This window comes from Alligator sinensis, unplaced genomic scaffold (assembly GCF_000455745.1).
Source record: "Alligator sinensis unplaced genomic scaffold, ASM45574v1 scaffold1258_1, whole genome shotgun sequence".
NCBI lineage: Eukaryota > Metazoa > Chordata > Crocodylia > Alligatoridae > Alligator > Alligator sinensis.
The window spans coordinates 740,870-765,464 of record NW_005842520.1 but is presented as its reverse complement, the minus strand read 5'-3'; the positions used below and the strand labels follow the sequence as shown (position 1 = coordinate 765,464).

Here is a 24,595-nt window from a genome sequence, read left to right as displayed (position 1 = left end):
TCTGTTTCAAATTTAGCCTGGGATGATGTTATAATTACCATTTATGGCTCTTGAATGGTCTTTAGGAAATAAATTGGTGGGTTCAGGCCAACTCCTAGGGGAGAAATGTACAATAAACACCACAACTGGTACTTGTCAGAACCAATGTAGGCTGTATCATCCTTTTGTAAGGTGTATAAGGTGTGTTGTCTATATTTTGTACCTTGTACAGTGCCAGGCACATGATCTGTGCTTAAAAAAGTAACACACATGCAATCTCTTCATATTGATTGAGTTTTACAGCAGTTCCAATTCTATGGAAGAGGAGAACATTTCAGCCAGCAGGACTGTCAGTTTGGCCACTCAGAAGTCAAAGGGGAGAAATTAAATACCCTTTGTTATAGTAATAAGTTTTCCCTTTCCCAAAGCAGGTTATAGAAGGGAGGTGGTTGTTTCTCGAAAAGCTGAAGGTGAAAAATAAACTCAATGTTGGGCTTGGTGCTGAATGTTATGTGTAGACCAGCACTTCTGCACTAGGACTTCATGGGTCTTAGAGTGAAAGAGGTAGCTGTTTCTTCTATTCAGGTTTCTTCAGCCAATCAGCAACTCAAAAGAACAGAATTTGGCTTTTTCCAAAAAACATAGTAAACATTATGCTTTCAGTAGTAACTACTGCAAAGGCTTGAAAATGAATCTCTTGTGCTAAGGGAGTAGGCCTGGTGGCTATCATTTCCTTTCTACTGATTTTGATAAGAGCCTTAGAAATTTGCTCCTGTGCCTCGATAGGTACAACATGAACAGAATTTATATCAGATATTATTTTTATTCTACACATTTATAATTATCGGCAGGCACAATTCATGTCAATTGGGTATCTTCATTACCTGATATTTGAGTGCAAAAATGGAGACCAAACTGGAGACCAAACTAGGAGCCTGGTTCAGACCAGATGGAAACAATCTCTCTCTCTCCTCTGAAGGCAGGTTTTGTTTGAAAGCAGCCCCCACTGGTACTCAGCTAGATCAAATATTTCACTATTGGCCCATTTCTGCACCTGTGCATTAGTTGTTATTATAAGTTATATTAGGTGCTAAAGAAATGCTAAATGCCTTTTAATTCACTGATAACTTTTACAGTAACAATGTTGACTGTCTGTGGAAAAGACCGAATAAAGTATCAGACAAATTCCAGTATTAAGAACAAATGCTACACATACCTTTCAGCATTTTCAATATCTGTGGAAACCTGCCATGAATGTTGTTGAATATCTATTGGTGATGATGATGTGTCCTCTAAAATAGGTACTTCTGAACTCTCCTCCATTTTACTGTCTACAATCTTGGTGGCACAAGGCTCTTTTCCTTTAAAATGTTAAGACAAAGCAAAATATATCCCTGTTACTGAAAACAATTTATACAAATATATTTTGACCTGGAGAGATGTGAATGCATACTCAGCATGAACACAGGGAGTGAAGAGGAAGGATATCATGTACTAATGAGAGGTGTGCTTCACAGCCAGGTAGCCATATGAGTAAGGTCAAATGGCTAAGCATATTGCTAGCGTAAGGAAGGGTACCTTGTGCCCAAAAGCTTGTTTAAATCTTTCCCAACTATGCAGTTGGTCCAATAAAAGATACTGCCCACCAAAATCCTTCCCATAAGCATCTTGCTGAACATTTTATGCAAAGGTCCCATTTGAAACCTAGTAATAAAGTGCAATATCTCAACTATGGGCCAAAGATGAAATGGAGCAAAATTAAATGGTGGCTTAAGTATATACAATAACAATGACTTAAAAAGCTCTGGCATCCATGAACATCATAGTGTGTTTCCTAGTCTGTATTACTTTCTGTTATGATGAAAAATTAGACAAAATATCGCTTTGTGTACTTGAGAAGTTTATTAGCACTACATACTTGCCAATATTCATCCCCAAATCCTAGCTGTTAATAGGTATGGGTGACCATATGTCCTGGTTTGGCTGGAACAGTCCTGGATTCCGTAAAGCATGTGCAGGCAGGGTGGTGTCTGCTCCAGTCCACCCGCCTTTCTCCCACACAGCAGCAATGGTTCCTGCCTGCCTACCTGCCTGGCACACCATACCACTTCACCTCCCTACTGGACTCTGGCCCAGGACTTTTGACCAACCGGCCAGCCCTGGCTTATGAAATCCAGGACTGTACCAGCCTAACTGGGACATATGGTTACCCCTACATATAGGGGGGTAGAGAAGGAAAGGTGGGGCTTGGTGTAGGTGGTGACTGCAAGGGATGTAAAGGATAGTGGGATTGGCTAGTGTCTTGGTAAGGCTGTTCTTCAGCATTTCTTGTCTCTAGTGCTGAGTGCAGCCTACCACCAAGCACTATTATGGGATGCATTCCTTTAGTGTTATCATTTGAATAAGAATTTTGAAGCAGGACTGCTTTCCAGACATCTTTCTCAGACCTTAAAGTTCCTGTTTCTGACTGGTTCATTTAAATGTCAACATGCCAGTGAATAAATAACTCCTATTAAGTAAGACATTACAAAAAGAAATAAATCAATATTAAAATAAAACCTGGGGTCTACTTAGGAGTTGGTAGGAAATATTTTTTATTATTTCACAATGTCATGACCCAAAGGCATGATTTTGTGTGTGCTTCGGCACCAGAATTATCCCCGCCAAGTTGCAGCTTCATTGCACGGGAGAGTTTCCTGTTGCAGAGGAGAACCCCAGTGCAGGGATGAGTTTCCCGCCTCTTTGCAGCTTCTTTTGCAGGGTGCATTGCTCAAGTTGCAAGAGAAATGCACGGTGCAAAAGAGTTCCCACCACCAGTATGCAAATTCGTTCCCCGCTATTGGCTAGTGTTAAATTATTCCCCCCTGGCGGTTAGCTTTTGGCCTGTTAGCCGTATAAGAGGCTTGAGCAGTTTCCGCCCAAGCCGAAGAGGACTCCACATCCATCTCGTGGGAACTCTGGATACACAGCAGGGTAATAGAGACCCTGTGTGATATTCAGAGGAGCTTGGCGACCTGATCCATCGCCCACCTCTTCCCATCTTCGAGCGCAAATTTTATAAGACGTATCTCCAATTCCGATTTTGGTGGCGCGTTCACCCAGAGCATCCGGAGCTCTGTTCCGTGGAGCCTAGCAAACTCCACGTGACCGTCCGTGTTGTCTGTGACTGTAACCGCAACTCAAGCAAGTTCTCCAGCCTACACCACTGCCATCTCGGTGTAAGTAAACAATCTTTAAAACTACCGCTAAGCGTTTGTGCCTAATTCCAGCTCGACGGCCTCCCCTCTCCGACCCGGCGTGCCCGGGCTGCTGGCCACAGCCCGCGTGCAGCATGGAAAAGGGCTCAGGTCGCTCCCGGCCCGCGCACACAACATTTTTAGAGATTAAAAAAAATGCCCTTGTTCTGCATCAGGACAAACCTGAGACCACCGATGTTCTGAGAACCAGACCCACCAATCAATAAGAAATTCTGAACAATCTCTGGTCTGAATGTGCAGCTAATCTTAAATTTAGCAAGAAATTGCCTAGTTAGATATTAGCTGAGTAATTACAGGATAGAAGAAATTACTTGTTTCCATCATCCAGCATTTCAGGTCATTCCTCCTCCTACCTCCTCCCCTCTTTCAGTCAAACCTCCCTCTGTCTTTCTGTGCATTATAATCATGTATTATTTTAAATTACTCCCAATTGTCCAGTCCTGTTTATGCCATTGTCTTATCAGGATCTCAGTGCTAGACTTCTAACTGTCTGAGGCTCTTAGCTACTTTCTGCTCTTCTCAGAGTACTGAGGTTTACAGGCTCATAATAAAATAGACAATTATCATATAACTGTGCTTATCACTTCCCTACCAAAATGATTGTTCTGGTATGCTATCCAATTTTTCACAGTTACTAGAAAATGCAAACTATTATTGTTATCATTTGATGTTAGTTAAATTTTACCATTATTTTAAAAGTGTTTCGGTTTTAAACAAGGATTCTTTTTCCTTTACGGATGACAGGAATTCAGAGTCTGTACCAATCTTTTTTCCGCACAAAGGCAGTCTCACTTGGTTTTGGAAGAACAAGCGGTACAGAGCTCTTTTCAACTGAAAGGAGCTTTTCACTAGTAATTTTGTTGAATCCTAACCCATTCATGAAGCACTCCTTGAAATTCAGAACGTCTGCTGAAAAATAACTTCAAAAATAAATGGGAATCTCTTAATAAAAAAGGCTCTGCTTGAAGACTGTCAAGAGCTTAGGTTTACTACTTCTACTGTATGTTATATAATCTGTGCAGGCCTGTATTTTGGAGGGAGGATATGTCCTGTATATATATACTTTATCCTTAATAGAAAGACAAGACCTGATCCAACTCTCAGAAGTCAGTGGAAAGCCTCCCATTGACTTTAGTTGGTGCCCAGTCAGACCAATAGATTTTCAGAGGTCATTGCTCCTGGTTGTTGGGCTAGAATACTGGCTATAGTAATTCAAAAACAAGAAAAAAAGAAAAAGGCTTAGGCAAGAGTCCTACAGGAGGCAAACTGCACTGTGGCAGACATGACCAACCTAGAAACTCTGAAGAAAGTTACTACAAACTCTCAGTTGATAATTCAGAGTGGCTGCGAGGAGATTCTGCTTTTCTTCTTTCCTATCACTCAATATACTGGCATGCACGTGCATCCCTAGTGGGTACATCTGCATTTGCAAATAATCTGGGAGCAGTTTACTTTCAAGTAAACTCTCCCAGGCATGTATCTACACGTGCAGGGACGCAGAAGCAGATTTGCTGCTCTTAGCAGCAAACTGCTCCCACTGCCTGCAGCCCTGCACTGGGCCCCTGCTGCCACTAGGGAGCTGGAGGCTCTGGCTGCAGCTGCCTGTGGCCAGCAGCCATCTGCAAAAGGCAGCCCTGTGCACTGCTCCCTGGCAAGCCCCTTTTCTGGCTGGGAGCAGCAAGCAGAGTGTCGTGGAAACACACGGTGGCTCTGTTGCTGCAGCCTCTTCCTGTTCCACCAAGGCTGCTCCATCCCACAGCCGTGCCTTGGGCTCTTGCTTGCCATACTGCTGGCCCTGCTGGCCTGCTGTGGCAAGTCCCCTGCTCACTTCACCCACCTCAGCAGCTTCACTGTGCTCCCCTCTGTAGTCCACTCAGATGGCTGCCCATGGACCCCTGCCCCACCATGCACCCCCAGCACCACAATCACTGTGGACAGTTCTCGGAAAAGCACTTTATTTCCATCCACAGAAACAGACCCTCCCTCCCTAGCAACAGAGCCTGTCCCTTCTCCCCGGTTCCCAACAGAGCCCCTCCAACACCCACTCCACCCACCATCCATAAAACACCCTCTTCCCTGTACTATTTAGAAGTGCTGTGTGTATTCCCTCCCAGGGTGGGGGTGGGGTGGGGACACCTACAGGTGGAGCCCAGGCACAGGCACCCAGCACTCTTGCCATTCCCCTGAGGGTGCACATTTCATGGCGATCCCAGCGGGCCAGGGCTCACTCAGGACTGATGGTGGGTGCTGCTCTCCTGGCGCGGTCAGCTCCTCCTCCTGCAGCTAGAGGTCAGAACCAGCAAGGCTTGCTCGTGGTGCTGGCCTCGCTGCAGGCAGTTTCTGCTTTGTGGCTGTGTGCAACTGGGGTGAGCAGCAGACTGGGCCCAGGCTGAGGGGCTGGGTGGTGGGGGACCTGGTGCTGGGCCTGAGGCAGGGGCTCCTGGCTGGTGGAGGTGACACTGCACCTCAGCTCAGGGCCATAGGGAGGCCTGCTTCTGGGTGGTGGGTGGCAACTGTGAGGGCCAGGATGGTGTCCAGCACCCAGCAGTCCTCCTCTGTGGCCTCCACTGCCCTGGCTACCAGGACTACATGCTGCTCCAGGGCCTCAATGTACCACTCTTCCAGGGCCAGGAGCCTCTCCCTGAACTCCTGGTCTCCCTGGTCCCACTGCTGGTCCCTCACCTCCTCACGGGCCACGTCCTCCATTTGCCAAGTATCCTGCCAGCCAACATCCTGTGCCCATCAAGCATCCTGCTGGGCAACATCATCCACCCGCCAAGTCCGCGAGTCTGCCAGGCACTCCCTGGCTATGGTGACCAGGCAGTCCAGCAGGAGTGTGAGGTCCTGGGTCCACCACTACCTGAGCCAGTGCATCCACAGGGCCCCAGCCGAGGCTGGCAGTGACACTGAGCCACCATCCTACTTGCCAACTGATGCTTCTCCTCCACATGCAGCTGCAGGATCTGCAGAACCAGGAGAAAGAAGCTGTTTGTGAGAGTTTGCAACATTTCTGAGATAAGGTGCTCTGTGCCAGAGGGCCATGTGCTGTCTGGCCTCAGATTGGGGGTTGTGCATGCACAGGTGCCCACAGACCATTGTAAGTTGGCCGGCTAGGTCTGGGGCTAGGTGGCCACCAGCCAAGCCCCCTGCCCCTGCTTGCTCCCCAGGGGCTGGTGGGCTGCTGGGTGCTGGCCACATGCAGCCTGCCTCCCCTGCCCAGTTCCCAGGCAGCACCTGCTACTGTGGCTCCAGACCCACTTCCCCCCTTCTCTTGCTGCAGGCCAGTTTGTTTCCTGTGCTGCTGCCAAGCTCATGGTGCTTGGGCTCAGTTGGCATGGGGCTCCTCAATGACTGGGATGAGAAGCCACCCATGTCCCCACCTTCTTTGCAGGGGGCCTCTCTGGCCAGCCCCCTCCCCACCAAGCCACCTCAAGTGTGCCCGTGCTGTAAGTGTCCTGGGCATAACATGAGGAGCTATTTGCATGAGGGGTGCCCAACCCACAATGCCTTGCTGCTGCTCTTTCCCATGGTGCCCCAGGTGCACTTGTGCTCCTGGCATAGAACCCTGAGCCTCGACGGTATGGCGGACAAACCTGCCCTGTCCCACAGCTTCCACCACTGTCTGGAGGGCTACCTGTGGCTGTGCTACACGTCTCTGCCCCCTGCAGCTGAGAAGGACATCGCTGCTAACATTGACATGTTCCTCAGCATGTGAGAGGCCCATGTCCACCCAGCTGCAGGGGCACAGGCTGCTCAATAAAACTGCATGCTGTGGGGGTGGGGGGAACCTAGGACCAGGGAAGCATGGCCAGGCTGGGTGGGAAGGGGGGAGCAGAGATGAGGGCAGGTGCCAGGGTGAGGAGGGTCCTCCACCCAGTGTGGGGCTTACCATATGGGTGGGGCTGGTGTGTCCAGCAACCTGTGTCAGTGGTCTCCGATGGCAAGGGCATATGGGTCCTGGTGGTGTCCTGGGGCATAGGGGTGTGGCATCCAGCTGCCCAAGCAGGGGCCCCCTCTGGGGAGAAGCTGGAGCTACTGGCTGCTGGTGGTGCTGTGGCTGGCAGTGCCATGGCTGGCCTGGCCTCATGGGTGGGGCTGAGGCTGCAGAGCTGGTGGGGCAGACACTAGCCTAGGCTCCTGGAGCTGCTGGACAATGCTGAGGGTGGAGAGCTCAGTGGGATGGGCTCCTGGCAGGTCGAGGGGTGGCCCTGTTGATGTGTCACCACGGGTGCCAGGTCACAATGGAGGTTTGGGCAGGCTGCCCATGCTCAAATAGAAGGCGCAGCTGCAGCCAGGGTCCCAGGGCACAAGGATGTGGTCCAATTGCCACATAAAGGGCAGGGACTTGTGGGCAGCCCCTGATCAGTGACTGTGGTCAGTGACAGTGACCCACTGTGCCCTCAAGGCCTTGACCTTTATGTAGCGCTGGCATGCTGACTGGTCATGCCCTCACTCCTGCATGCAGCCTGACAGCCCCTCATAAATACTGGCATTGGAGTGTCCACCCTGTGCAAACTGCATGAGGATCCCAGCCTTGCCTCACAGTGCAACAGTCTTCTCCTGGGACCCATTGCAGCCCCAGAAGGCAGCATGTGGCACCAGGGAGAATGCCAGCATGGCTCCCTTGATGGCTCACTAGGCCTCTGTGCAGCAGTCCTGGTGCTGCTGGCCTTGGACAGCTGCCTGCAGCACCTAGTGGTGGGGCTGACCGGGAGCAAAGTCAGCATCTACATGTGCGCTACTTTGCAGGTAGGAAATGTACTCACGAGTAGAGCCAATTACTGCACAATAAGCGTCTATGTGCAGACGCAGACGCTTACTGCGTAGTAGTTGGCTCTACTGCACAGTAAATCATCTCATGTAGACGTGTCCAGTCATTCCTATCTTTTCCTGTTCCTATTTAAGCTTGGGAATACAATACAGGTTCTGTATCTCCATGATTACCTTGCTCCTTTGGAATCTCGACTCTGCTGGTGAAGTATTCTTATTGGCCGTGTCCACATGAGCAGGCTTGTACATTTGCAGCAGCCCAAACAGTAGCAGCACAAATTTGTGCTGCTACTTTGTGTTCCAGGTCATGCCACTGATTGTGTGGTTTGCAGTGGGACACATTGTCCTACTGCTCCAAATGCTGCAGGGAGGGCTGGCTCAGGAACACGGTGCTTCAGAGTGCTGCACCTGGGCAAAAAGAACCACCAACACACTTACATCCTGGGGGATGACCTTCTCATCAGCACAGCAGCAGAAAGGGATCTCAGAGTCATAGTTGACTCCAAGATGAACATGAGTTGTCAGTGTGATGAAGTGATAAACAAGGCTAACTTTATCATGCATTAGCAGATGCATAATGAACAGGTCCAGGGAGGTGATGCTTTCCCTCTATGTGGCACTGGTCAGGCCGCAGTTGGAGTACTGCATCCAGTTTTGGGCGCTGCACTTCAAGAGGGATGCGGAGAATCTTGAGAGGGTTCAGAGGAGGGCCACTCGCATGGTCAGAGGTCTGCAGGCAAGGCCCTATGAAGAGAGACTGAGGGACCTAGATCTCTTCAGCCTTCAGAAGAGAAAGCTGAGAGGTGATCGTGTGGCTGCCTATAAATTTATCAGGGAAGGGCAGCAGAGAATAGGAGATGCTCTATTTACTAGGGCACCCAATGGCCACAAATTGAACCAAATGGCCACAAAGTGACAGAGAGCAGCTTTAGGTTGGACATTAGGAATACCCTCTTAACAGTAAGGGTTGCCAGAATCTGGAATGGGCTTCCAAGGGAGGTGGTGCTCTCCCCTATCCTGGGGGTCTTCAAGAGGAGACTGGGCAAACACCTAGCTGGGGTCATCTGTCCCCAGCACTCTGTCCTGCCCAGGGCAGGGGGTCAGACTCAATGACCTACTGAGGTCCCTTCCGACCTTAACATCTATAATCTATTCTGAGGCACTGCTCCCACATCTCTGTGTGCTGCAAAGCCCCCGCGCTGAGGCACTCTGAGCCCCAGCCAGCTGCTCCTTGGCTGACTGAGCTGCAGCATGCTTTGAGATGGGGGCTCAATGTGCTTCAGTGCAGGGGCTCTGTATCAGAGCCCCCATGCTGAAACACACAGAAACAGGGGAGCAGCCAGCTCAGGCCTGCCTGCTCCCCCGTCTCAAGGCACACTGTGCCCCACCCAGCTAGGGAGCAGCTGTCCGGGGTGCAGACTGCCTCAGCACAGGGACTTTGCAGCCTGCTCCTCCATCTCCATGTTTGTCCTGGCACACAGCACTTTGGTGTGCTTTGCGCCACTTTTTTCAGGTTTCTTTTTGCTGCTGGGAAATCCTGTTAGCATATTTTGCCCCAGTGCTGCAAATTAGCAGCACTGTGCATGGTTTAACTTGTAACATGTGCAGTTTGTGGAGCCGCAAAGAGGTTTGGGGCACCACAAACCACACATGCCTGAACATCTGGATCCAGCCATTGACTCCAAAGATGTGGCTGCACTCTGTACCTAGGTTCTCTTGGAGACATAGAGAGTGTCTCACTCAAAACAGTAGTAACAGGGTTAGAATGGAGATGATCTGCTCTACCTTCCAAGTCTATCTCTGTCCTGTTCTTTTCTCCTCCCACAAGTCTACATGGGATGGGGAGATTATTGTATTTAAATGCCAATTTCTCTTCACCCACATGGTGCTTCTCTTATTTCTCATTGCTTGTCCTTCTTGCTTAGATACATCCACTAATTTTCAAATAGAGTACAGAGAATATATCAAGCATATGAGTTAAAAAAAATCCTGTACTTAAAACTCTAAGCAATAGTATAATGTAAAAACAAAACCCCAACAAAAACCCACACACTGAAGTAATGGTTTCTTTTTTAAAATCTATAATGCAAATTATCAAAGCTTTTATGTACTATTTTAGGACTATATTTGGTATTATCACAAAAACATAATGGGAAAACAACAATTATACCATAAACTGCAATTTGTAAGTCTTTTGTACTGTGCACACTGTGCATTTACCTGTAATTTAATGTCATTTTGATGCACCTACAATACAGGAACTAGATTATTTTGAATTTACATCACAAAAGCTTTTATGCATGCATAATTTTCCCATTAGGCTCAATTCTTTCCAATTCTTTCCTAGGCTAAATATCTATTTTCCCTGGCAGTCTGAGGTGCTATGATATCTAGGCGTCTATTCTTCCCTTTAATATATCTGTACAATTCACTGGGGCATGTACAATCTCACAGTAATGACATTCTGTTAGTCTGACCACTACATTCTTTAACTATTCACAATAGACTTTCACAAAGTACAAATACATATAGCTTACACTAGTATTAAAGTATTTGCCTTTCACAGAAAAAAAATTATATACATAACTGTTGTTTTGAGGCATGGGGGAGTGTTTGGGTAACCTTTTGCTTCTTATTGCTTTTGCTTTTCAGGCTGCTTGGGTTTGTATGCTTGAAGAGGCTGTTGCCTGCAAACAGAGCATGGGTGCAACACAGAAAAAACAACCTAAATTTGTGTCTGGTGGCAAAAGCTCAGAAAGGTTTACTGTCTTGTAGACAGTATACTAGCAGGTCTGTGTAGCAATTAGCCCAAATTAGTGAAATGCCCAAAAGACTGGTAGTAACTTTTTTACATTAACTACACTCCTCAAGGTTGCTAGAAACAACAACTCTTGCAGGATTTATACCCAGGTGCCTGTATCTTGTGCCAAATTGTATTTTTTTTGGTTCAGAAGTCTACTTTTACTTGCCTTTTTGCCAAGTTTGCACACCTACAGCTCTGAGTGTTTTGTTATTTTTGTTTTATTAGTAAATTTTTATTTTTTACATTACTTTTCAAGTAACTTAGCAACTCCCTTCTTTAAATTGACATTTTTGCTTATTTGTGTTTTGATTTACTGCCTCTTTTATCAGGTCATTTAGCGGTCAGTGGATGTGTCTACATGTTCATTAATGCACTATAATTACGGCACATTAAGTTTAGTAACTGTAATGACAGGTACTAACTTAATGTGCTGTAATCGGCGCTATGGCACATTAGTGCAGATGAACATTTTTTTTTGCAACGCTACTGTGTATTAGACGAAATTTACTGCGCATTAGCGTGGGCTTTGCCTGCCGTGCTAATGCATGGTAGAATTAGTCTTCTGCACATTGAGCATCTCATGTAGATGCACCCAGTATGACCTGTTCTGCCTGGGCTCCTTTTTGGCTCCTTAACTATAACTTAGCATAACTATGGCTTAGCATAACCACAAATACTACAATAATAATATTTCATTTTGGAAATAAACTTATGAAAAAACAGAATTTGACACTTTCAGGTATGTACATACTTTGCAAGGAAGCATTGGGTTCTTGAAATTTAGTTTAAATTAGCCAAATCTTTCCTTCAGATACTCAACCAGGACTTTCTCTAAAATCAATGGGAGCTACGTGTAAGTATTTGAGAGCAGAATTGAGTTCTTCATTATTAGATGGTTTGAAAAAATTATAGAATCTGTCTTAATCTAATGTGATAATATTCATGTCACCATTTGACCACAATTAATCAAAGTAACTTTGGAATTCAAAGCACTTGACAAAAGAAAATGCATGAAGACACAAAGTATCCGATTTAAGATAATCAAAACCCCTTTGCTCAGTCTTGCATTATATGAAGTGTGAGACACTTTAATGTCAGCCACAACAGCTGTCTTTTTACTGAAAAGGTTATACAACAGGTAAAATGTAGTGTTATAATACAAGTGATATACAAAATGTTCACTGTCAACATGCTGTTTTGTGAGGTCTGCTACAAAGCTCATTGTAGTCAACAGGAATCTGAAACAGGCTAGTAGCTTATAAAATATTTTCCCATTAGTGTATGTGACAGATATATTTTTATTCAGCTTGTGTATAAATGTATGCTGCCTGTAACTGGAGCTTGAGTTATCTTAATACACTGCATTTCATTTCTTCATTCTATCTTGCCCTTCAAGACTCTTGTCTCACCTCTCCTTTGATCTACTACACATTTTCCCTCAAGGCTGGGAAGACTGCTAGCTTGCCTAAATAGTTCATAGCTGTCTAAGAGAAGAATAAAAGAATGACAGCAGTCTGTGACTTAATACCCATTTCTGTCTTTATTCAGCATCTAATAGTTTACTAATGTAAGTAACAACATAATCAACTCGACTATTTAGGATCTATAGATGGCACTATATTGTTATTGGTTTCTCTGTAAATAAATGGTGTACAGATTTTCCTCACTTTATGTGGGTTCTGGATGTGCAAATTTACTCTTATGTGATGACCCTGTTTATACTAAAAATGCATTATATTCAAGGTGAATTCACTCTTATGCAATCAGTGTGGTGGAAGCCCGCAGTCAGCTGCTGTGTGCGGTGCACTGTGGGACTGATGTGCACCAAAATATAGTCTTCTTCTTCTGTGTGGATCTGTGCTCCTTGCTTGTTGTCTGCAACACAAGTTTCTGTAGTTGCCATCCCCATTATAATAGTGCCCTGTGCTTGTGTGCACTGTCTGCTGTTGATGAGTTGCAAGACAATTTTGACAAAGTGGTAGAAATGGGTCTGGGGAGCAGTGCAGTCGAGGTCTTGGAACGTATCCCTACTTGTTACATTGTAAAGTGGGTTCCTTTTATTTGAATTCAAGTTATGCACCATTTTCCAGGAACACATGTACAGCATAAAGGAAGAGAAATCTGTACCTGGGCATTAAACTTCAGTAATGCCATACATAAAACTTACATAGCTCAGATTCTGAGACTTGTTCAGTAGCTGCAATAATTTCTTGGTGCAAGAATATCCTCATCTACTTGAAACAATTTGAGTCTCAAGAAGTTTAAAATAACAATTGTTAAGCACTTTCCTCATATTTTAACAGAACTGTGGTTGAAATTCCTGTTTAGAACATACAGGGAGCGTCCAGACAAGTGCACACATGCCTGTTGCGGCATCTCAAAGCAGTTTGAGACACCACGAGAGGCACATTGGGGACAAAAAAATGTTCCCTGTGCTGCATATTTGCAGTGCGGACTCTAAATTTGATACCAGGAAATCCCGGTATAAAAAACAAAAACAAAACCCCTGCTGAAAAAAGTGGTGCAGGGACCCGCTCAGGCAACCAGAGGCTGGGTCCTCCAAGGAGATGTTACCTCCAGGCTAGGCCGGTCCCGTGCCATGTGGCACAATTAGCACTGGGCCTCAGGATGCCAAGGCTATGCTACATTGGGGGGAGGGGAGGAGAGGGGCTCTGCTAGCAGTGGGCCCTGAGCATCTGACAGCCATTGCTGCAGGGGAGGCTGTGTGCTGTGCAGGGAGTGGACGGGGAACCCACCCCTCCTAAGCAGTCCTCCCCACAATCCACCCACAAATCCCCCACCGATATACCCAGCCACAAACCTCACAGCCCCACAAACCTCCATACAAGCCCCATACACCCCACAAACATCATCTCCCAACCCCACAAATCTCACGTCCTGCATGCCCAGCTGGCCAAATGGGATGGGATGAGATGGGAGCTGATGGCAGAAGCCGTGGTTGCAGGGGCCACTGTAGCCCTGCCTCATGCCCACACCATTGCTAGGACATGTGGCCCCAGACTGGGTGGGGGCTCCTGGTTCCAGGAACCATTTTGTGGGGCTAATGGGCTGGGGATAAGGGTAGAGGTGACAGTAGGGGTGTGTGAGAGAGAGATGGACATTGGAGGTGGGGGTGGGGGAGTGCTCCAGGTTGGAGAAGCTGCCAGAACCAGGCTTAGATTCTCCCTGCCCCCTAGAGCAGCCTGTGCAGGGGAAGGCCAGCCTGGAAGGGAAGGGGCTTGCCCAGCCCAGTACCTGAGCCCCAGTTGAGGGCTTCCCAGGAACAGCATGGGGATTGCTGGAACCTGGACACAGGCACAGGGAGCAGAACAGTAAGGGCTGGCACTGCTCAGAACCACAAAGTAGTGAGTGAAACAGCTGCAGCTGGACTCATGTCCTGGTGGATGGAGCTGCTGCCAGAAGGGAGCTAGAGAGGGGCAAACACCAAAGTGTATAGATATTTAGAATTTGTTTGTTATGATGATAGAAGCACTGGTAGGCTTCCATCTTGCTTTAAAATTGTAAATATATCAATAAAACATTGCCCAACTGATCTCTCTATATATTATTTATATTATATTTATTTTAATCATGGATGAACACGGATTTTGGGTATTTTAATGAGAGAATTTGGGTTTTTGTATCAGAGAATTTGCAATTTTTAAACAGGGAACACCTGAGTCTCTGCTGGTGAGACAAGTGGTGAGACCTGCTTGTGGCCAACACTACCCAACTGGAGGGCAGTAAGGTGCTGACCTGGCCATTTGGGGCCAGGACGACACACTTTGACAGTTCAAAGCAGGCCACTGCAAGGAACCCATCTTCTGCGCAACAGCTGCCCAGATGGCAGGATGAGGGCACCAGAAGACATGCCTGCAGTTCTGCGCAAATGCCAACTGTGCAGACATGTCCTACTGGCAGCTGGCCCAGAAGTTCAGGAGGCTCTTCTGCAGTGCCCAGCACAGCCCAGGTGGCTGTGCGATCCCCGTCCAGGTCTGACTGGTGCACAGACATGGGGCTGCATGCTGTCGCAAGTGGCAGCAGGTCACAGCCAGGCAGCAGCCCCCACTGCCAGACTGTTGCAGTGGGTAGAGGGTGCAGGGGCCACTCTGGGTTAGGGCTGCTTCAGCAGTCCAGCTGACACAAGGGGTAGTGTCCCCAGATACCAATTGGCTGGGTCTCAGCAGGCAAATAGCCCTGAGCTGCTTGCCAGGGCAGCTTTTTGTACTGCTGGAGCCATGAATGACTGGTGCCTCCCGTGAATGGGGGGGCATCATGGCAGAGAGCGGGGACCGCCTGCAACCATCGGCAGCACGGTGGGGTGGGGGATGGTGAGTGGTGGGCGGGGACTGCCCACAGACGCTGCTGTAAGCATTGGCAGCGGGGGGCGGGGGGAGATCAACTGCCCACAGAAGCCAGCAGCAGCTTTGGTGGTGGCCAATCTCGGGGGTTACATGCTACCTCATGCCCCCACTATAAGTTGCCTATGGCTGGAGCAAGCACAGGTGCTGGCCCCAGCCTCTAGCTCCCCCTGGCTGAAGATCCAGGAGCTGGGCAGGGTCAGTTTGCCCCAAGTGGCACAATTTGAACCACACCAAAGTGCATGTTCAGGCACATGTGCTGAGGCAGAAATTTTCAGCATAAATTTGTGCCACTGCTATTTGATCTGCTGCAAGTGCACATGCCTGCATATGTGGATGTGCCCATGATGATCTTATTTGTGTAGAATCTGGTGACAAAAAATGAGTATGGGAAAAGTGATGAAAAGAAATATGAGCTTGTTTTGTATGAATAGCTACAAAAAGGGCAAATGTTTTCCATCTATAAACTTAAAATGCTCCACCTATGTACAAATTTAGAGTAAAATAGTGACTCCAGGTAACTGAGAATTAGTTCTTTTATTAACTAGAGAAACCTAATACTGCGAAACCAGTAGTTAAATGTAATAAAATAATTTTTATTAGAATTACTATGAAAATAGAAATCAGCAAAGCTACTTTTTGGGCACATCTACAGGAGATATTTACTGCATAGTTGACTAATTAGCTGCATGCTAAATGTCTTGGTGTCTACATGTGAGCCCCTATTAGGTTGGAGTGAACTAATTTACTCAGCAGCAGGACTGAAGGGCACATCATGTGCAGCACGTTGAGTCAGGGTGGAGCAGCCCCAGCTGGCAGGGGGCCTAAAGGGTAGGCCTGTCAGCCCTGGACTATTCCCCCTCTGGTTCAATATGCTATGGAGGGGTTGGCTGGGGCACAAGGGTGCCTCAGCATGGGTCTGCGGCCCCCCCCCCACCCCTGCCCCCTTGCCCCCCCCCCCAGCCCCTCCAACATCTACATGTGCACTGCTGGAGAGGTTTGTTTTTTTTACTTGTATTTACAAGTGCAATCCTGCTGCAGCGTAAAAAACGCTGCAGCAGCACACATGTAGATGCTGGAGGGGCTGGCTGGGGCACAATAATGCCACAGTGTGGGGGGGCTGCCTGCTGGCTAGTCCCATGTTGAGGCACCCCAGTGCCCCAGCCAGCCCATCTACAGCATGTTGAGCTGGGGCTGGCAGGCTGACTCCTGGACTGGCAGGCTGACCCCTTAGGGCACCTGCCAGCTGGGGCTGCTGCACCCTGGCTCAATGCGCTGTGCATGGCATGCCTTCAGTTATTATTGTCGACCCCAACTACATTTAACAAGATTTGTTGTTGATAATTTTAGTCTTGTACAATATCCTTATTAAATTTTTGGATCACAAATGTCTATGAAATCTATTAAAATAGTTGTGAAAAATACAGCTTCTAATGAATTAGTAACTTCAAGATTATTACTGGCTTCATAACTGGTCCATTTGGATGCAGTCAACAGTATTCATTTACAACAGTCATTACTCAGTTATCCAACAACAGGAGTTTCTTCAAGAGAACCTATTTTAACAGTGCCCTTTGGGGGTGAACTGGCTAATTTAAGAGTTGTTTGCACTTGGCAGAAATAATCTTTGCTATTGGCAACTGTATTTTGCAGGGTCAAGAAAGCAAGCCCAAAGATTATTAAAATGTACACTTCCAGGAATCTGAGATGAAATTTTATCAAGACTGCACAGAGACTTCCAAGCTGCCCCAGAATATCTCTACATAATTAGTCTCTCATAAAATGACAATTATAATAAAAATCTGGTATCATTTATAAATAAAAAAAATGTGTTCTCAGGCTCGATGCCTGGGTCTGACAATACTCCCTGGCATCTTTATACTTTAACACTTTTATTTCTAAGGGATGTAGCATGGTTTATTAAGTAATATAGGAGCAACCAATTTGCAAAGAATTTTCAGCACATTGGTGTAAGATTACTTATATCAAAGCAATCAATTGTACTCTTTGGTGTAGAAGGACATAGTAAGGGCTATCATTTTCCCCAAAGAATTTAAAGACAAAGGAGACACTTGACTGAGTAAGCAGAGGTGAAGTGTCTCAGCCAAAGTTGCACCATGTTTATAGAAGAAGAGGTAATAAAACCCCAATGATCTGATTCCCAGTCCAATGCTTTATGTATTGTCTGTGCTGCTGAGGCTAACTTCATTGATTCTTTTCTAACTGAGGTTTAGTAATCCCTAGCTCTTCTTTCCCCCAGTCAGAAGATTTGTAGTGCAAAGATGTTTAGATTGCTCAGACTTGGAGAAAAGACAATTAGGCAGTGCCAAGGCAGTACAGATGGCATTTCCATGTACCTAATTTATCTGTGCTACATTTTCCCTTCTGTAAAATGGGAATAATATCACCAACTCACCTCATACGACTGCAGTAAAGAAAAATTAATCTTAGGGAATGAAGAAATTCATACTATAGTAATAACCACGGCAGAAAAGTCTGAGAGGAAAATTTAAAGATTCTATCCACAGAACAAAGTTTGAATACTGTACAGTAAATATAGTTCATTGTTCACTGTATGGTCTTGTAAGGATAAAACAAATGTTGGCTATTAAGTGAACACTATTCATCCTGTGCACTCAATCAGGGAAGGGTCCTGCCAGAAAGAAAGGGAACTAAAGTCTGTATCAGATGCATACATGCAAAGGGGCTTCATAACTTTTGAGTACTTGACTTTGCAAACTTAATATTAATTTAACATTAGTCTGTTGGGCCTAATTTATAAATAAACATAGCAAAAACCACTACCTCAGCTTGCTGCATAAGAAAGCTGGAAATATTTATGGCTACTGGTCTGCTGTTTTGTATTTAACAAATAATGGAGATTGTTGTCTGTCTTTTCTAACAGAAGCTGCATGAGAGCTGTGAAGCTGTCCTAGAGACCTGTAAATATTCAAGCAATAACTGTATAGAACTGTATTATTTTGTACAGTACATAGTAGAATGTTTAACAAAAAAAAAAGGAAAGAGACCGGGAAAATGTGGAGATTGAAAAAGGGCGTGTCTACACTTGAAATTAATGCAACTGGATAAACTCCAGTGCAATCTGAGCTGGAGTAAACTAATCCTGATGTCACCATCTACACGTGCATTTAAGTGCAGTAATGTACTCTGCCGTCAGATAGTCCTGTCAGACACAGGTACTGACACTGTAAATTAGTCTAACCTGGCCCAATTTCCATTCAAATGTAGACAGTGATGCTTTACTATGCAGTAAATTAGCTGACTGCAAAGTCAAGCAAAAGTGTAGACGTCCACAAAGACAATGAAAATACTTGAAGCACACTCTTCAACTTCTTATCTAATATTCCATTAATTTCCAGAATAATATCTTTCCACAGCTAGGCACCTCTGAGAATGTTGGCTAGGATCTACTTAGGAAAATACCTGAGAAGTAGAAGGGTGAATTACCTTTATCAAATCTGCAGCTTAATAATGGTCAATATACAAGAACGCAGATTATTATTTAGTAGCTGCATGTAGGTGTGACCAATCTGCATGTTGTTAGACCTGATTCTCTGCAGGCTCCAAAAATTACTGAACTCTTAAGAGAGATTTTAAAAATTACTCTGACTAGTTAGAGGAATAGAAAATAGAAAATACTATCTCAATTCAACAATGGAACATAAGATGTAGGAAGAAATTATATACCTGCTAGCAGGCAGGTAAGTGGTTAGATACACATATACACACATTTTAACAATGTTAGAACATCTTGAAAACATTTACTATTTCTATGCATAATATTCCTGGTAGACAAGGAAAATTAATTGAATGTTTATTTCTGATGATACTCGGATGCTGTCGAAAAGCTTTAAAAAGCTATACATAAGAAACAATGCAATGGCACATAATCATATAATGTTGTATTTATTTTCAGATACATGTACTACCAAATACATTAATTTTTTTTTCTTTCAAGAGTGAATTTAAAGTTGAAGACACTATAGTTTTATTATACTATTTAGAAAAGTAGCAGTATGGTGAAAAATGATGAATGTTTTAGAATTCAATATGCACTTAGATTGTTGGTAAAATACAACTAACGTAGTAATTACTCCAGCAAGCTAATGCTCAGTGATTATGAGACTAGAGCAAAGATAAAATAGAAAAATGAAGTATTTCTCTCAGCATTTTCTCCAGAAAGTGAGAACATATCTTGAGTACCCTTTGCCTCAACAGTCTTAAACATTCCAACATGTGAGCCTCTTACTGCTGCTGTCATAATGCTACTGGGGTGCATCTACACACACAATTTGCCAGAGTCCACAATGGAGTTTGTTGCTCCCAGGCAAGTGTTTACACATGTGCCCAGAAGTGCAGCATGCTGAGCTGAGGCGGAGCAGCCCTGGCCTGGCAGAGGGCTTGGGGAGTCAGTCTGCCAGCCTGGGGCTGCTCTGCCCCAGCTTGGCATGCTATGGAGGGGCTGGCTGGGGCACCCGGGGGGCATTGGGTGGCGGGCGCCACCGGGGGCTTATGTGGGGGGGTTAGCCAATAGGCAGCCCCACACTGACAGTCACTGTCTACACATGCGTTTCAGCACACTAAGTGATTCCACTTGTTCTGAAAAGTACTGTCCAACAGCAAAGTTAATTAGTTTACTGTGCCCCAATACAGATACATGTGTAGATGTAATGCTTTACTGCAGAGCTAACTAGTGAACTCCACAGTGAAGTGCATGTGTAGATGCACCCTGGGTCTTGTGATTAGGTACAGTACAGTGATAAATAGAATTTAACATCTAAAACATCTGACAGGTTGTGCTAAGCTCTATGAAAACAAGAAGCTATTGTAGGCCTCAGACATGGTCAATAACTAACACACAATAACAGCAAGTGCTAACTGTGGAACTAGCATGAGCCTAAGTTATGGATAATATGCGCTTAAGCTTGCATAGATAGAAGTGCTCAACAGAGAAATATTCAACATATAATCAATAAGCAGTAGCATGGAAAACATAGAATGAAATCTGTTAGTGAAGAACACCTATATTGGGCTAGGCCAGGTGTGGATAATTACTTATGGAAAGAACTAGTAATAATTAGAGGTAATGACTTCGTGATTTATCACTTAATGAAAAATGAATTATGGGTTCCTATTAAAATGATAGTGGGTGTGTCTCCATGAGCAATTAAGGCACAAGAATAAACTCTGGAGCTTATTGCTCTGGAATGTATTGCTCCCAGGCATGCTGTTTGTATGTGTGCCTGGGAGCAATAAGCTCTGGAGTTTATTTATGCACAGCACAGGGAGCCGTGTCAGAGCAGATGTGGCTGGCAAAGGGCCCAGGGGGTCAGATGGCCAGCCAGGGGCTGCTCCCCCCAGCTCAGTGTGCTGTGGAGGGGCTGGCTGGGGCACAAGGGTGCTTCAGCTTGCGGCTAGGTGGCAGGCAGCCCCACACTGAAGCACCCTCGTGCCCCAGCCGGCCAGGGCAGCATTTACATATGCGCTGCTGTGGAGTTTTTTACTCTTCAGTGGGATAGTACTTGTATTTACTATCCTGCTGTGGAGTAAATTAGTTTACTTTGGTCCAACAGGGGTGCACATGTAGATGCCAAGAAGTTTACTGCATAGCTAATTAGTCAACTGCACAGTAAAGGTCTCATGTAGATGCACCCAGTGTGTTCTTGTTAACTCAATACGGAAAGGTGGAAATGTATAATTGATGGTTGTCAGCCTTGGACACTTCCAAGGGGTCTATGCCAAGCTACAGAAGTGGCTCAAGTAGGAAGTCCCAAAGCCTGTTTCTGAAGGCACTTTTACATGTGCTTTGGGGGTGGGGGAGTGGAGCTTTAGTTAGAGCGGCTCTGAGAGCCGCTCTAATTAAAGTGTTGCTGCATCTTGTGTATCAGCGCCCCCACACTTAAAAATGGCAATGGGGGCACTTGAACAGAATCTCATTTGACAAGCTTCAGTTCAAGCACCCTCGCTACCATTTTTAAGCATGGGGATGCTGATACATGAGACACAGTCATTGCCACACTCCAGCAGATGTGATTAATCGAGTCTGTTCCGACACACTGGAATTCCAGTGCATTGGAGCAGCCTCCACACTCATGTATAGGTGCCCCGAGTGACCAGACAGTGAGCCTATGTAGTTGTGACAATTAGCCTGTTCAGCAAAAAAAAGCAAGCAGTTAATATACCCAGCTAAACCATGTCAAATTAAACAGGGCAAAACACCTGCAAGAAGACACAATAAAAGAAGGCCTTAAATAAGATAATCCAAATATAGCTTTAATTTAAATAGTAGTGATTATGTAACTAAATATTTTAGTTGTAGCTTTGTTGTAATATATATGTCTGTGGTCAGATTGTAGAAACATTAAAAATGTGATTAACCAGTTAATCACATCTTAAATTGTAACCCAGCTACATCTTAAACTGCCATCACATCCCGTCTGAATGTGCCACTTGATGAGGTAAAAGAAATCCTCCCTTCCAAAATTGTAACTGTCAGAGTCACTGCTAATTGACTAACTGACCTCTTCTAAGTGCATAAGAGAATTGTTATAGCTCAATTTCAAAAGTTTCAGGGAAACATAAGAATTTGAATAATACTAATCCAAGAATGTTACTTAGAATATTACAGCAAACAATCTATAGATATAGGGTATAGACTGAAGGGAAAATGGAAGAATTTCACAAATTCAAGACCTGCGGCTAGTCTGCCCGCTACTTCTGTCTTGTGTCTCCCCAGCTGGTATAGGTGAGAATTTATATTGTACTGTTGTGGGTAGCTAGATAGGCACTGAAGTGCTTTTGGCATGTGACAATAAAAAGTCAGTCTGTAAATCTGTCCCTTGCCTTTCTTCTACTGTGAGTGGTGATAATTAAGGAAACTTTTAAGGGCAACGATTAAGGGGAGTGAAGGATTGATAGTCTGTATTTGGATTAAATTTAAAGGTTTTTAATAAGGGTCTACCTCTATATGGACTACCACATTCACATGGAAATGGACATTTAAAACTTTCTGCAAATAGGATGTAGGTTAAATATAAGCATCTGAGGTAAAAGGATTATAACCACAGAAGAATCTCTCTTCTGGTAGGGCTGCATACCAAGGACTGGGAATTGTGGAAGTCGGGTCTTGTTTCCAGATCAACCACTGAGATGATGTATGGCAATGGGAGGCTGTTTCTGTCTCATTCTGTAATTTTCTTTGCCTTTAAAACTGAGGTAAATCACACCTTTGCACAATGCCCTTAGAATTTATGATGATGAAGAAATATTTCATATATAAAAATATACATTTTTGCTCAGTACCAAAATCTTGATTTATTCACCTCCACTTGGTAAAACTGTATCATGTTTATTTAATAAAGACTTAATCTAGTAATTGCTCTAGATGTTTGGGGCTAAATTGCTGTGGCTACCACTAAGTCTGTACATGATAAAATTGATCCCTTAAAGCTATCATGCCCCACCCCCCATATTAGGACATAACTGTGCAATCTTAAAACTAATATGGTTAAAACTTGGTAAAAAGATGACTTTAAAAAAATGAGCATTACTAAACAGTAGGTTGGATATCTCTACTATCCTAATCACTCTAGGCTGGTAAATCTCCCAAATAAACTAGTATCAATTACAGCTGCTGGGATGTGCAACACAATCTTTCAATTACATTAAAAAAAACCACAATTTGCTTGGTAACCACTGATATCTTGGTATACCACAGCTGCATTATTGGTTTAATTCACAGTGTCAGTGGTTCTTCTTCTGGTGTGGGAAATTGGAATAGCTTGCTTTTAGTCTCAGGAGCTCATCCATTAGGGGCAGACATGACACACAAACCAGTTTAAGTTATCAGAAACTGGTTTAAACCTGTAACAGAACAGATGTTCAATGCACATAAATCTGTTTGAAAATGGCTGAAACCGGTTTGAGATAAACCTGGCTGAATGTAGCATCAGATTTAACAGATTTGGGTCAATCCAGTGTATGCAAGGTCTGTCCCAGACCCCTTGCTGGTTGAAGCTTAAATCAGAGTCCCCCAGCATCCTAGCATGCTGTCTGGGCTGGGCAGAGCCCTGTGCTTCACAGCAGGGCTGGCCCCTGCCCTCTGCTCCCTGGCCAGAGCTCCAGCACAGACTTGCAGGCACAGCAGGGTCTGCTGGCTTCCCCATACCCTCCTTCCCCCACCCCCTCATCACTCCCTGCTTAAGCAGGGATCTCTTCCTCCTCTCCCACAGCATGGACCATAACTAGCATGTGGCATGTTAGCTAACGCTGTGTAAGGCTCCAGCAGAGACTGCAGACACAGCAAGGTCTTCCTGGCTTCCTCCTGCCCTACCCCACCCTCACTGCTCAAGCAGGAAATTCCCCACATTTGTCCCTCCCATCTCCCACAGCACAGACCCCAGCCCCATGGACCCTAGGCATGTGGTATGCTAGCTAAGCCAAGAGGTGATGGGGGCGTGTGTCTCTCCAATTTCACTGGGGCAGGCAGACAGAACAGTGACTGCTTAGGGCTGTTTGGAGCTAATCAGCTGGTAAGGTGTTTAAGAAGTTTGAAGCAATGGAGAGAGGCCATTGTTTTGTTAATCAGGTGATAAAGACTGTCAGCACCCAGCTGGCTTGCTTGCCTGTCAGTTTGCTACAGACAGTATGACAAAGCAGGGAGGGAGATTGAAAAGCTCTGTATCATCAACAGATGCATGCACTGCACCCCATTCCCCTTGCCTCAGAGTGCTAGCTGGGGGCTGGCAACACTCCCACCCCTTGAGCAGCCAGCTGGGAAAAGCCTGGGACTGTGCAGGCAGACCTCCCTAATGAAAGAATCCTGCTAGGGCCTGGCCACACCCTGCTCAGTTTAGCTCCCTGCAGAAAGGAAGGGAGGTCTACTCTAGCACCCCACCCTCCCCAGACTTCTAGCCTGAGTCACTGCCTATATGCCTGTCACAGGGCACCTTGGTGCCCTGCTCCTAGAGAGGAGAAACTGCCAGGTAAAGAGCCCTGGCAGAACATAACCACAGCTGCGGGTTGCCAGGGCAACTAATCTGAGTCAGCTGGCCAGCGGGGCCGGGCTGGCACTTCCCCGGCAAGCAGCCAGCAGCCAGAGGAGCAGGAGCTAGAGCTAGAGCTAGAGCTAGAGCTAGAGCTAGAGCTAGAGCTAGGGCTAGAGCTAGAGCTAGAGCTAGAGCTAGGAGGTGAGCAGTGTAAGAACTGCTCTAGCTGAGTGAAGGATGGCAGCTCTGAGAGGGTTGAGCACCATGGTTTAGCCAGGCAGCTTGGAGTTAAGTTGTTACAGCCAGAGAGCATATGTTTAAGTTACAGCCAGGAGGCTTGCATTTATGTTCAGGCTTTGATATTACACCGGTGGTTTGGGTGAGGCTATAGGGGTTGGAGGAGGCCTCATACGGGCC

The 24,595-nt window shown here is 45.7% G+C and overlaps 1 protein-coding gene across 3 annotated transcripts in view; it reads right to left on the bottom strand.

Annotated features, from left to right (window-relative positions):
• Positions 1-24,595, bottom strand: part of RGS7BP (regulator of G protein signaling 7 binding protein) — a 93,314-nt gene that overhangs the window by 8,164 nt on the left and 60,555 nt on the right. For all 3 annotated transcript variants that reach the window (XM_006031642.3, XM_006031643.3, XM_025213314.1), the window contains exon 5: positions 1,196-1,340. In XM_006031642.3, coding sequence (XP_006031704.1) covers positions 1,196-1,340 — 145 coding nt within the window. The remainder of the gene's footprint in view (positions 1-1,195; positions 1,341-24,595) is intronic.